The sequence below is a fragment of the Camelus dromedarius genome, chromosome 29 (genome assembly GCF_036321535.1).
Source record: "Camelus dromedarius isolate mCamDro1 chromosome 29, mCamDro1.pat, whole genome shotgun sequence".
Lineage (NCBI taxonomy): Eukaryota > Metazoa > Chordata > Mammalia > Artiodactyla > Camelidae > Camelus > Camelus dromedarius.
The window spans coordinates 5,173,173-5,187,826 of NC_087464.1; the positions used below are offsets into that span (position 1 = coordinate 5,173,173).

Sequence of the window (14,654 nt, forward strand, 5' to 3'; positions counted from 1 at the left end):
AAGACTAAAGAGCAAGCAACAGTCAGGGCCAGTACATTGTTACCAGGATTGGGGGGGGGGGGGTGAAACTACTGTAATCTTTTTCCTTCAAACCAAACAGGAAACCGTACTATATACACTACATGACAGCTCTCAAAGCCACAGATTTTTGGTTTCAATCTCATTATTTGTTGGTGTGGATGGCTGTCTTTATCACTCGCTGACAGCAATCAGTAGGCAGAGTCTTTCTCGACTATGAAATAAATGTTCAGTTTGCAAGTTTCTAACAAGAAAACATCAGTATTCTTTTAAAAAGAAAGAAAAGTAAATAGGGTCTTTCCTAGCAATGTAGGACCATCTGTACCACTGCTCAATCTGGGGGGGGAAAAGCACTGTATAATTTGAAAAATACCTGTCTTACGGAGCTGTCCTAAAATGAACCCGAGTTGTAAATGTGGTCAGGATTATCAATCAAGTACATAAATGACAGTCTTAGCCACAAGTGTCTAAAATGCCAAACATGCTAACATGAAAAATTAAATGCTTCTGCCTTAAATACTATAAAAATATTTCTAGTGACAAGTATTGTACAAACTTGTCAGGTACAGAAAAATGTTACTACAGTGGAGCTCATTAAAAGTTGGCAGACACAATCAGGTGAATTCTCATAAAGTGCACTGAGTTTTTAGTTTACCTTTACAGCAGTATGAAGCAAATCTGTACCGATCACTCAGCATCAAAATTAAAAGTACGTCATAACAGCCACTCAGGACACAATTCCTATCTACAAGGACTAATTTTGTAACTAGTTTTGTTCATTTAGCTATGTTTTACAGTTCTTAACTTTCAAAAGTTCAGCTATTAAGAAAAGTCCATTGTGCCTTCCTTGATACAATAAATCAATTCCTGAGAAGTGGTGTATATACTTTCCATACTAAACTACATTATAATTCCTAGAAATAATCATGGGGAAAAAAGTTTGTTCCCAAGACATACTGGAAATTCTTAAGCAGCAAAATCTAATAAGCATATATAACAGCATAATCTTAAATTTTATCGCTTCCTTTCAACTGAAACAGTTTGAAAATCCAGAAGTCACTGCACTACCTCCAGCCACTTTCCATGATTCAACCAATGGAAATGTTCCTAATAACTATTCATATCATTTTCTTACATTATTAAACAATTCCTTGGTGAGACTGAGAATCATCCTCAAATTCCTATTTTCAGCTTTTGAATAATTTTGTATAAGGTACACTGGTAATTCTGTTTGCAAATTCAAATGTGTATCACACACATAAAAAATTTTCCTTTATTATTTAAGTTAGTATCATGTCCAGAGAAGACCTTTCAAACTCAGGTATATTTTTTTAAAAGAGCATCCTGTATGATTTATCTCATTTGTACTTTTTCAAACATCGGATGGGGGGAGGAGGGGAGCACTGTGGCCTAAGGCAGAAAGCTAATTTTTTTTTTTAAGGATAACCAAAAGTCCCAGCACTATTTACTGAATAACCCATCTTTTCTCCAGTAATCTACTGTGGTATTTTTATCATATATTCTTAATTTTCCCTCTTGCTGGCTGAATGAATTTAGGTAAGTTACTTTACTTCTCTGTTTCAACTTCCTCATCCATAAACTGGGGATAATAGTAGTGCTCAGTTCACAGGGATACTCTGAGAATTAAATAAGTTAATTCATGCTAAGCACTTAGAACAATACCTGCCACACATTAAATGCTGATAATCATAATCACTAATGGCTCATAAATACATGGATGTTTGTGGACTCTGTGATCCCAATGTCCATTCCTGAGCTGAAATACTGCTTTAAATTACTTTGCATTTGTAACTCATTAGGTTTTCTAATAAGGTCTTCTTTTTCCAAAATTTCATGGCTATCATTATTTTCTCAGATAAACTATCAATATGTCACGTTTTCTACAACAGCACCCTGGAATTCTATTTGGAATTATATTAACATTTATACATCAACTCGAGGCAATTTGGTATATTCTACAATAGTGATTCTCCCCATTTGGAAAGTGTATTTTCTCATCTCATTTATTGATGTTTTGTTTCACATCCTTATTTAAAATTAGGTAATTTACCAACAAGTGTTACATTCATTTCTAGGTACAACCTTTTCGGAGGAAGATTCAGTGGTGAATATCAAAATTTTAAAAGCACATACCCTATGACCCAGAAATTCCATTTTTAAGACTCTGACATACAGTAACACTATACAAGCCAAGATATAAAAGTATAAGGCTACTTACTACAACAACAAAATCCTGGAGAAAAGTTAAATGTCCACCAATAAGGCAATAATGACCCTTAGATAAGAGTTCTACAAACTATTATGCTAAAAACAAAGACAGCAAGTTGCAAAATTAATGTCTTCATTTTTCTTAAAACTGAGGAGCGGGGGAAACAAAAACATCGTATGTAAAGTGTTGAGGACACAGCCTGGTTCTTATTAAGCATTTTAATCCCCTTAAAAAATGAAATATGACTTGATTAACTGGTTGAACATTATTTCATTTCACCTATTTTTCATGGCCTGCCTGCTCTACATAAGATTTTACGGTGGCCCCATAATTAGGCTTAAAAAAAAATTAAGTTTTCAATTCACATTTTACTCATAAATATTCAAGAATGCAAAAGTCCCAACAATGTAATGTGTAACTGATGATACTTTTCAATATGCCATAGAAATCTCTATACCATAGTTCAGTAGGAAAAGTATGACTCCTTCTAAATCATCTTACTCTGGCAATACGTTGAAAATTTATTTCTCTCCAGACCTAAAATAACCTTTTTAGAGTGTATGGTCTTGGATTATCAAGTGCCAGGGATCCCACTACAGGAACAAAGTGATATTCTCTGTAATATGGAAACAAAGACTTTCCTCCTAAGAAAGGAAATCCCAGAAAAGGTAAATAATATGAGCTTATTTTAAAATCACACAGAATTTTGCCTTTTAGTCTAAATCTCGAGATCAAGTTTTATCATTGGATTGTTCTTCATCGATGTAAGGTCAAAAAGGTACACATGAAAGTTTTCTCAAAGGGAAAACACTAAATTCCTTAAAAGAATTTACTCACTACTAGACGTAACCGCTAACTTCTGCCAGCCAGAAAACAAGGTCTGGAGTTCAGAAACTTCAGAGCCATATTATACCATATTAATAAGCATTTCAAGCAAAAAAGATACATAAAACCACTGCCTCCTGAAGTACTTCAGTACTGTTTGAAATAATGAATCGATTTTTAAGGGAGAAGATTTTTACTTTTCACATTTCTGTATTTCCCAACTGTTTAAAAGAGCAGGTACTATTTTACGATGAAAACGTGCAAAAGAAGAGGAGAATATTACCTGATTTTTCAGCTTTTTTATATAACTTACAAGTTGGTTTCAAAGCACTGAGAAAATGGCACAATACTTCAAAGAACATGGAAAAACTGATAGGAAAAAGTGTTACTTTTCTGATGAACCCATAAGTTCGCTAATTTCAATTTTTAAGAGTTCATCTTAGGGTTCATTTGTAGGGGTATTCCGTGTTACTTTTGAAAGTTTAATTCAAAGTAAACTATTACAAAGTGTTAAGAGGTTAATTTTTTTCCACTTATAAATAATTTTTACCCTAAATAAATAAGCATGAAAAGAAAAAAAAAAAAAACCAACCCAACCTACAACACACAAGCCGAGCGTTTTGCTGTCTTGGTGTCTTATCGCTGGCACGCGCATACCAGCGAGAGTGACATCAGAGCGAAACTGCACGGTTTCGCCGGGGACCAACCACTCCCGCAAGGACGGCAGAACCCGGTCGCGGGAGGCGGCACCCGAACCCTGACCCCGGACCCGCAAGCTCGCGCCGGGAGCCGCGGTGCCCACTCCCCGCCGCCCGACCTGTTGCGCGCCCCGCCCGCCGCCACGGTGAGCCGGGGCCAGAGCCGAAGCCGGGCCGGGCGCCCACGGCGATGCACCTGCCCCAGCGCCGGCCCTGCGCCCGCCGCCCCTTTCCGGGCCCCTGGCCGCCCTCTCCCGCCGCCCCAGGCCCTGCCGCCGCCTGCGGGCAGGAGGGCGGGCCCGGCGGCCCCGAAGGCGCTCACCTTGGCTGCCGCGGCCCTGGCGGACATCTTGTCTCCCTCCGGTGCCGCGCGAGGCTCCCGGACCCGAAACTCCGCGCCACGGGCCAGCCGGCTCCTCACGCCGCGGCCCAGATAAACATCTCCCGAGAGCGAGCGGGGTGGGGCGGGGGCGGCAGGGAGGCCCGGCCCACGGGGAGGGACTCAACTCGGACAAAAGTCCGGGCAGCGCCGCCTGCTCGGTCTCCTCACGGGTGCGCCCGGCCGGCGCCTCCCTCCAAGCGCGGTCCCCGCTCGGCCTCCCGCCGCGCTCGCGCCTCGGAAGCCGGCTTCCGCACGTAACCGCCCGGGAACGAGCCGCGGGGAAGGGACGTGGCGTCGGCGGGGGGAGCGGGCGCCGGCAACCGCTGGCGGCCACGCAGACCTGCCGGCCCGGCCGGCCCACTGAGCATGCCCGGCCCGGCGGGGCGGGGCCAGATGCGGGGCGGGGCCACTGGTGGGCGTGGCTGGAGTGGGGCGGGGCCATCAACGGGGTGGGGCGAGCGGCCGGGTCCCGCTTCCTCCCCGGATCCCACCCTAGGCGCGGAAGGAAGAGCCCAGTTTCCGAAGTAACTTGGTGGAAACTGAGTTTCCGGCGGCCTGCGTGTCTTCCTGTTTGTTTGCATCAAAGGTCCGGCAAGAATCGCCCCCAGGAGAACGGCCCTGAGTTGTGCACGTGCCCCTCGAGGAGCCAGGCCGGGGGGGCGGCGGGCTGGGCGGGCACAGCGGGTACCGGACGCCGGGAAGAACCGCTGTCACGGCTGCGTTCCGCTGTTCCCTGAGGCAGATAAGTCTCTGTAAAGTGCGTCCTGGCTTCGTCTCCGAGAGCTCTCGCGCTCGGAGCACCGGCTGTCCTAGATCTGGTCTGAGGTCACGGGCAACCCTAGGCAAGCAGTCCTGGCCCACCCACATGGGGCCTCCAGACACAGCCAAAGTCTTTCTCCAGCCCATCTAGACAGGGATCTCAGAAGCGTATTTTTGGCATCAAAAACGTTGAAATTCTTGGTGAGTGAAGGGGTCAAGCTGCCTTGCATTTCTAACCCAGTTCCTCTAGCTCACGCTGGGCAGGAAAGGACGTTTGGTCCCCAAGTCCAGTTTAATCAGCCACTACGCAGACTTCCCACAGTGCAGACAGCCTTGCTGAACACCAAGAAATACTTAAAAAACCGCTTCCAGCCTCATTATTCTCCACAAATGTCAGAGATTCTTAGTTACATGAATGGTAACATCCTTAAAGTACTTAGTATAGTGCCACAGAAGGTACACGAGAAATGGGGGGGGGGGGGAGCATAAAGTCAGGCTTTAGACGATGGTTCTCTTTACAATTCAACTCTATGAAAAGATCGAACTTCTCTTAATCAAGAAATACCGGTATATCATACATAAATATCAATTAAGATTTCACAGTAAAATACCATATATTTTGCAACCTGAAGCTATCGAAACTAGAAAAAAGCATTCTGCAAATCAAACCCTATCCTTTACCTCCATCCCCGACACAGAAATGGTTGGAGTCACTTTTGTTTTCAAGTCATGTTGTATGAGATTGTTTTGTTTTTGGACAAAGAGTATTTATTCAATCTTTTAAGAATTGTAATTAAAATTTCCTTATGAGCAAATGCTTTTTTTTTAAATTGCGGAACTATTATTTTTTTTATTTTAAAAGGTAGCTGTGGAAGATGCTCCACATTATCTTTACCAGTCTCCCCATTTAATAAGATGTGCAACCAACATGACTTGCCTAGAACCAGGTATAGTGTCTTTCACAGATCAACTCCCAGAGATATTCAAATGCACCAAGACCTTTTCTCTGTTCTCATTTGTCACTTTTCATCAAGCCTGCCATATATAATTTAAATGCCAGATTACATACGGATTTGTCGAAGATCTAAGACACCTGATTACCATTTTAGTTAATTTTACTTTTACCGTGGTTTAAAAAATAATGAAATCAAGCGAGAAATTTCACCTTTGAGAATACTGTGCTTTTAAAATTACATTAATAAAAATATTTCAATGAATAGTAGTATCCTCTAAAAATTTTCAATAATATTTATATCTAAATTGAGCAGTATGATGTATTTTTATGTATCTCCTTTTCACTAAAGAATCAAGAGAAAGTTTTTGTCATTTGTAAAAATAAAGATTGTCACTAATTAAAAACACGTCTCCATTCCTATGGTTTATTTTTGAGGAGATGCTCTCATAAGAAGTAGAAAGCATGAAGCATAATATCAGAGAGTTGCCTCTTTAACAATGAAGAATTTATCCACTGAACACCAAAAACATCAAATTATATCAAAACTTCAATGCTTACATATGGAGGTGGTTATAGCGCCTTAGATCAATTATATGGGAAGAAATACAAGCAAATTTGTGACTCTCATTTAGAATCACAATAAAGTTAATCAAGAATCTCTTTCAATTGCACAAATTATTTCTGACTGTCTAATGCAAACTGAACCGGAAACTTAAAAACCACAACATTTAAAAGACAACTTCCTGTGGGATTTTTGGTGTCTGAGGCTCAGAATGGAAAAAAAAACCAAAAAACCAGTATATGTGCATAATCTCTATAAATCTTAGAACCATTTAGTATAACAGCTCTGACTAAATGAACAACTAAATCCATATGCATATTTTGTATACGTATTCTTATATTTCTGTTACAAAAAATATCCTTAGAAAAGCATATTATTTTTAGTTTGATCTGTGAGTACGCATGAAATACAAAGGGGAAGTATTACAGCACTGTGGGAGAATATGAGACAATTTTGATGATGTCACAGAAAGGGATATACATAAAAGATACCAGAATTAGGAGAACTTTATCAGAGCATTCTAACGATGAAATAAAATAAGTAATCCTAATCTCAGTCTCATGCCGTATCTTTAAACTTTCTATAAAATGTCTCAGAAGTTTCCTCTGCCCATAAAGTCGTTTAAATAAGGAAGAGCTTTTTAAGGCTCATAAAGTGTCTCGATTTCAAAACTAAAAAGAAAACAAAAACTGAAAGACCATTTTAGAGGGGCAATATAGGATGACAACTGTCAGTCTATTTTTATTTATTTTTAAACTTTTTTTTATTGAGTTACAGTCATTTAATTTATTTTTTAATTAATTATTTTATTCATTTATTTATAGGTTGGTACTGGGGATTGAACCCAGGACCTCTCGCGTGCTAAGCATGTGTACTACCGTTGAGCTATACCCACCCCCCAGTCTTAATTTATTTTGCAAAGTAAAGACACTTAAAGACAAACCTTATGAATTGGACACTTAAAGATGGTTAAAATAGTAAATTTTATATGATACACGTTTTGCCACAGTGAAAACAAAAACCGAAAGAATGTTACCATCACCATCATGTAATTTTAAAAAGGACATATAAACAGGCAGGAGGGTATAGCTCAAGTGGTAGAGTGTACGCTTAGCATGCACGAGGTCCTGGGTTCAATTGCCAATACCTCCTCTAAAAACAAATAAAACTAATTACCTCCCCCTGCCAAACAAGTCGTGGTGGAGCCATCCTTCCTCTGAGTGGGGCCAGGTGGAGCCTTGTCTTTCAGGAACCTGAGTATCACATGACCAGGGAGACTGGAAGCTCATAATTCCATGGAAGCCATGACTTAAGCCAGACTGGATATCCAACCCCTGACTCACCTCTGACAATGGCTGGCCTCTCCTTCACAACTCCTGTGTCCCATCTTCCCTCAAAGACCCCCTCGGCAGCCCAAGCAAGTAATTCATAGAGAAAATAGAAACTGAGGAATGGTAACACCCTTCCCTCCCTGCCAAATCTGACACCCCCACCCAGAACAGCTGCCCTCCTTCTCTCTCCCTCCCGCTGGGCTGTGAATCCCCTCTGGGAGGCTAGCTGGCCATCTTCTTTGTCCTCTCTCAACTAAAGGAGTCTACGTCTCAGAATTCAAGCTTCCTCTAGGATCTCCCCTCTTGAAAACAGAGGGAAGCAAAAGAACAAAACCAAGAAACCCTGACCCTACTCAGGCTGCCATGGCCACCAGTGCCGCTGCACAGCCCAGGGCTTGAAACGGCCTTGTACGTGGGGTTTCATGCTTTGCAGGGTTGCCTTGAATCTTGACGATTTTTGCTTTGGATGTGTGTTTTGTAAGTGAAGGTCAATGGGACAATGGCATGTGCACTGGGGACCTGGGGCCTCAGCTCCCACGTCTCCTGTGGCCCGGTCCCGTCTCCTATGGCCTCCCTGGAGGGGTTCTAGGCTGTCCACTCCCACAGCTCCTGCAGCCCAGCCTGTGCACCACACACCACCCTCCCGCTCCCACTCCACTGCCCTCTGTCCCTAGCAGGGATCCAGACGAAGGCTGGGTATCCCCAGCATCCTGGGCAGAGCAAGAGCCCCAGGCAGGCAGCAGCACCTCCCCTCTGATGGGTGCCTGGTTGGACCATGCCCTGGAGTGGGTGAGCCTCTCTCTCAGCCCTCATTCAGGTACCAAGCTTTCCCAGCATGGAGGTTTCAGCATCCTTGCTGGCTGCGGTTTGCTGGGGGCTGGAGCAGCAGGCCAGCGGCTCCACTTTCCCAGACCCCGTGCCCAGCAGGGTGGTTAGGTCAGACGGCTTATGAGAAGAGGGTCCAGGCCCAGGAGGCAAGTGGGACTCCTAGGGCCCTGCAGGGTCTGTTCTGGCTGCGATTATCCCCAGGCCCAGGGGTGCTCCCAGTGTTGGTCCCTCCGTGGGAATGGGGTCCTTTCTCCTCCCAACCTTTCTGAGTCTGCCTGTGCTCATCTCTTTCGGCTTGGCTGAGGGACAAACTCCAGGCACAAACCATGAAACAGGAACTGTATAATTTAAGTAGTACCTCATAAGAGTTAAATATTCTGATCTTCGTATTTAGAGCTAGCCCGATACAAAGAGACATGATAAGGGAAGAAGGGTAGCGCTCAAGTGGGAGAGCGCATGCTCAGCACGCACGAGGTCCGAAATTCAATCCCCAGTACCTCCATTACAAATAAACAGATAAATAAACCTAAGAACCTACCGCCCAAGAAAACAAGAACAAAATAAATTTTGAAAGGCTGCATGATAAAATTATATGTACCTTTAATGATTCTTTTCTCTGCGTTTTAAACAAAAGTCCTACATTTTCATTTTGTTCTGTATCCTACAAATTATATAGTCACCTTCGCCTCCGTCCCTCCCTCCAGAGTGTTCCATCACCTCTCTGTCACCTGAGGTCTCTCTGTTGTCAGTGCCTGCCCAGGTCTCTTGGTGTCTTTTCTTTTCCCCCTGAATTTCATAACTAATACAGGCGGGCATTCCTTTATAAAAGACTCAAGCAATAGATTTTTTTTAAAAGCCCAACTGAACCACATTCCCCACACCCAGTACCAAGGAATACTAGTATTTAAATTTAACTAAAGAGTATATGCCAGGTTACTTTCTGAGTATTTATTTACACATATATATGGAAAGAGAGAGAGAGAAACGTGTAGATAAACATAGTAACACTTTTTTTAACAAATGATATAGACTATATTTACCATTTTATAATTTATTTTTTCACTTATTTTCATCTTGGAGATTATGTCAAATGAATGTATTTAAATGCATTTTAAAAACTTTATTAAATAGTATCATATTGCACATATCCTTCCACAACTTGCTTTTGTGCCCTAAGATTATATTTCTAAGATTTTTTTAAAAACGTCTTTATTGTGGTATAATTCCTGTACATTAAAATACACATGTCAGATGTACAATGTGATGAATTTTGACAGATGTCTATACACCTATGAAACCACCACCACAATCAAGATACCTAACATTTCCATCACTCCCCAAGATTGACCTCATGATTTTTAAATGGCTATCTAGTATTTATGATATGGATGTACTGTAGTTTATCTAAGATGATTTAGATATCATAATGTTGCAATGAAAATCCTCATTTATGCCTTTCTGTGCACATATGCATGTATTTCTCTAGAAGTGATACCCAAATAGATTTTTTTGGTTGAAATATGTGCTTATTTAAAATAAAGTCTTAAAACTGATACTGTCAACTTGTCAACCAAGAATATCAGGTCATCCCATTCTGTTTCCTCCACCTTGATAATATTAATCTTGTACATTTTTGCCCATCTGGTAGACAAAATATTACCTGCCTGTTTATTTCATTTACCTCTTTTTTTCCCATTAGGTTATTTCTCTTATTGCTTTGTGGAAGTTCTTTAACTATTCTTTTATATTTAATGCACTCTAACTCTTTTTAGTCTGCTGCTTGTGTGTGAAATAAAATTTATTTTGGAATATTTCTGGCTTTACAGGAAAGTTGGAAAAATAGTACAAAGAGTTCCTTTACATCCTTCATCCAGCTTCCCCTAATGTCAACATTTTATATAACTATGGTAGATTTGTTAAAAACTAAAAAATTAACTTTGTTACAACATTATTAACAAAAGTACATCAAATTCTGCCAATTTGAACTCTTTAATTTCTCTGATATTCATCCACTTTGCCAAGCCTCCTTTTTTCCAAATTTTATGAAAACTGTCTTGGACATGTTCATTTTGAGCCTCTAGACTTTTCTTAAATTCAAGCTTCTGTACATGACTATGAATGAGGCAGGGTATAAATTAAATAGTCACAGAGGACAACACATAGGGTATGCCTAGAGTTTCATAGTTCTTGTTATAGTCAAAGAACTTTCTTTCTCAGACTTACTTTTGCAGAAGAACTGCTGTAAGATATTTCATCAGCCTCGAACAACATCTGAAGGTTAGAAGAAATCTTACCTAAACAGTCTGGTCCCCCAAAGAATAATGTTTGGATTTTTTAAAAATAGTTTATGCATGTATATGTGATAAAAGCTTTACAGTAGTAGTTTCTGAAAATAAATAATAAATATAAAATATAGAAAAGTTAGTGGAGCTCCACTGAAAAAGAGGTAAATATATTTTTAGATTTAAAGTAATTTTTAAAAGGTAATAACATATATACATATATTCGCAAATGAAACACTGGAAAGAAAACAGAACAAATAAAAGGAATTGCCTTTGGAGGAAGGAGAGGACACTGATCATATGAGACTTTATAATATACTTTTGACTTTGGGAATATAAAAATGTTTTACATATTAAACAAATGAAATCAAGAAGAAAAGAGAAATCTGTAAAAACTGAAAACAAATTGCAATGATGGAGTGGTGAGGGATAAACTGGGAGGTTGAGATTTGCAGATATTAACTACTATATATAAAACAGATAAACAACAAGTTTATATTGCATAGCACAGGGAACTATATTCAATATCTTGTAGTAACCTATAATGAAAAGAATATGAAAATGAATATATGTATATGTAGGTATGACTGAAACATTATGCTGTACACCAGAAATGGACACATTATAATGGACTGAACTTCAATTAAAAAAAAGAAAAAAACTGCAGTGAGAAAATATACATTAATTTGATGGCCTAACCATACAAAGAAAAGAATTCTTTCCAATGACTTACACAAAGTACTTTGACTGTATGTTCTTAGTATAATATCTTCTAGGGAAAACAGTACTGCAAAGAAATCCTAAATTTTAGTCAGTAGTCTGTTACTACTAATATCAGCACTATTACTTTGAAACTTTTATCTATGTATGTGTGTATTAACTAATATAAAACTGCTACATGTTCATTAGTGTATTAACTAACATATAATAATTAGCTGTTATATATAAGTATATTAACTAATATGTTATATTTAATATAGATTAGCATTATTAACATACAATAATTTATAATATTAGCATTATTATGTGTATAATAGTTTCAAAGTTAAATGTAAATATACAATGATTTCAAAGTAATAATGTTCATATGACATATATTAGTATATGCTAATAATACTAAAATTATAGTATATATTTTTACATTAGTTATATATAAGTTAATACATCAACATACATTAGTGTATGTTAACATTGTTAGGATTGAAAATTTCCATTTAAGAGAACAGAGAAAAAAGTATAAAATCAAAGAAGTTAAATAAAAATTTTGCAATTCTAATTTAAGTTATAAATCAGTATAACTTACATTTAAAAACATATTTACGGGGGGAGGGTACAGTTCAGTGTTAGAGGACATGCCTGGCATGCACAAGGTCCTGGGTTCAATCCCCAGTACCTCCATCAAAAAATAAATAAGTAAACCTAATTACCTATCCACCCCAAAAAATTAAGAGAAAACAAACCATGTATATGTATATATATAACGTTTCAGGACCCCTGGAGATATGCGGGACTCAAGTCCCTTATATAAAATAGCATAGTATTTGCATATAATCTGTGCACATCTTCCCATACACTTTAAATCATCCCTGAATTACTTATAATACCTAATACAATGTAAACACTATGTAAGCAGTTGCCAGTGTGCAGCAAATTCAAGTTTTGCTTTTGGAATTTACTGGAATTTTTTCCCAAGTATTTTCAACCTGCCATTGGTTGAATCCATAGAGGCAGAACCGAGGGACGCGGAGGGCTGACTGTGTCTGCATGGTTCCTAGCTCTTGCCAGGGAATGGACTAGAAATAATAAAAACTCCCTATCAATGAGCCCAACCAGTGCCCATACTGGAGCCTCCAGCCAGGAAAGTCTGATCACAGGTCTGAAGCAAGAAGTACACAAGACAGTCCTGGGATATGTTGTGCCAGGAAGCAAGGAAGTTCTCAAAGAAAAGTTGATCAAAGTGTTACAGAAGCCAACAACAAGTAGTTCCCATGGGCCAGAGAAGAAACAATTTGAGCCTCAGAAAAATGCAAGTGATGGAATCACCCTGAATATCGAAAACCCATGAATTCCTAATACAGGCAGACTTTGTTTTAGTGCACTTTGCAGGTATTGCATTTTTTATCAATTGAAGGTTTGTGATACCCTGTGTTGTCAGATAATGATTAGCATTTTTTAAACAATCAAATATTTTTTAATTGAGGTATGGACATTGTTTCTTCAGACATAGCATTATTGCATACTTAACAGACTACAGTAGGGGGAGAGTATAGCTTAACTGGTAGAGCCCATACTTAGCATGCACAAGGTCCTGGGTTCAATCCCTAGTACCTCCATCAAGAAACCAAATAAATAAACCTAATTACCTACACCCCTGTAAAAACAATTTCTTTAAATGTTTAAAAAGCAGACTCCAGTATAGTGTAAATAGAAATTTTATATGCTCTGGGAAATGGAAAAATTCATCAACCTGCTGTATTGTGATATTTACTTTACTGCAGTGGTCTGGATTGGAACCTTTGATATCTCCGAGGTAGGGCTGTAATATCATAAAAAAGAGTAAACAAACAAGAAAGCGCCAAACAACTACTGACTGGGCAGTTCTGGATCTGACTTGGGCACCGACTCCTTATTCCATAAGCTGTCAATTAAAAAGAAAGGATATGTTCTGTGTGAATGCTATTGCAGATAATCCAGTAACTCTAACTGATGAGGGAGAGTTCCTTATAAAGGAAACTCCAGCTAATAAATCTGGAAGTCTGGAAGGAATGACAGAATTAGGAAATCATCATCATATAACACTGAAATAACAGATCCAGGCAATGATCATCAAAGGACCAGCCCATCCATCAATGTTAGCATCATTAAAAGCAACACAAGCGAATGCTTATGCCTCCTGGGTGATGCGACTGGAAGAACACAGTACTGTCTTCAAAGGACACCCACCTGACCACAAAGTCAGACCTGGATGGAATTCAGCCCATAGTTCAACTTTCATAAACAGAAATACAGGAGCTGGAGATGCAGATTAAATGACTTCACAAGCAAGCAAACAGAAAAATATAGAATGTGGCAGGTTCTGTAGGGGAAAACTGACCCAGTTGTCAAAACAAATGAATAGAAAAAGAGAAAAGCAAAGCAAGTTGGGACCACTATGAACCTTCTGTGGATGGACTCCTTTTCAAATCTACTCATTGTAAGAAGAACATTTTTGAGACAACTGGGGACATTTAATTATGGGCTGAGTATTAGATGATACCAAGATGTGATAATCGCATTGTGCCTACGTACGTAAGGTATCCTTCCTTAGGAGATGCATATGGAAACACCTAGAGATGACATAGAGCAGTGTTTGGGACTTGCTTAAAATTTTCAGTGAATTCGACAGATGACTGGATAAAGAAGATGTGGTATCTATACACAATGGAATACTACTCAGTCATGAAAATAAAATAATGTCATTTGTAACAACATGGATGGACCTGGAGACCGTCATTCTAAGTGAAGTCAGCCAGAAAGAGAAAGACCATATGTTACCACTTACATGTGGAATCTTAAAAAAGTACACAAATGAACTTATCTGCAAAACAGAAACAGACTCACAAACATAGAGAATAAACTTATGGTTACCAGGGGGAAAAGAGGGTTGGAAGGGATAAATTGGGAGTCGGAAAGTTGCACCTCTTGGGAAGTGATGGAAATGTTAGGTATCTTGATTGTGGTGGTGGTTTCATGCGTGTATACATCTATCAAAATTCACCAAATTGTGCATCTGAAATATGTGTAG

The 14,654-nt window shown here is 39.5% G+C and overlaps 1 protein-coding gene across 7 annotated transcripts in view; it reads right to left on the reverse strand.

The window, feature by feature from the left end:
* The window catches only part of TJP1 (tight junction protein 1), a 234,821-nt gene that overhangs the window by 91,699 nt on the left and 128,468 nt on the right, over positions 1-14,654 (reverse strand). The window contains exon 1 of one of the 7 annotated variants that reach the window (XM_064480515.1): positions 4,094-4,428. The exons of the other annotated variants lie outside the window; for them this stretch is intronic. Coding sequence (XP_064336585.1) covers positions 4,094-4,120 — 27 coding nt within the window. The 5' untranslated portion in view covers positions 4,121-4,428. Of the gene's footprint in view, positions 1-4,093; positions 4,429-14,654 lie in introns of those variants that run through there. 7 annotated transcript variants of the gene reach the window in all.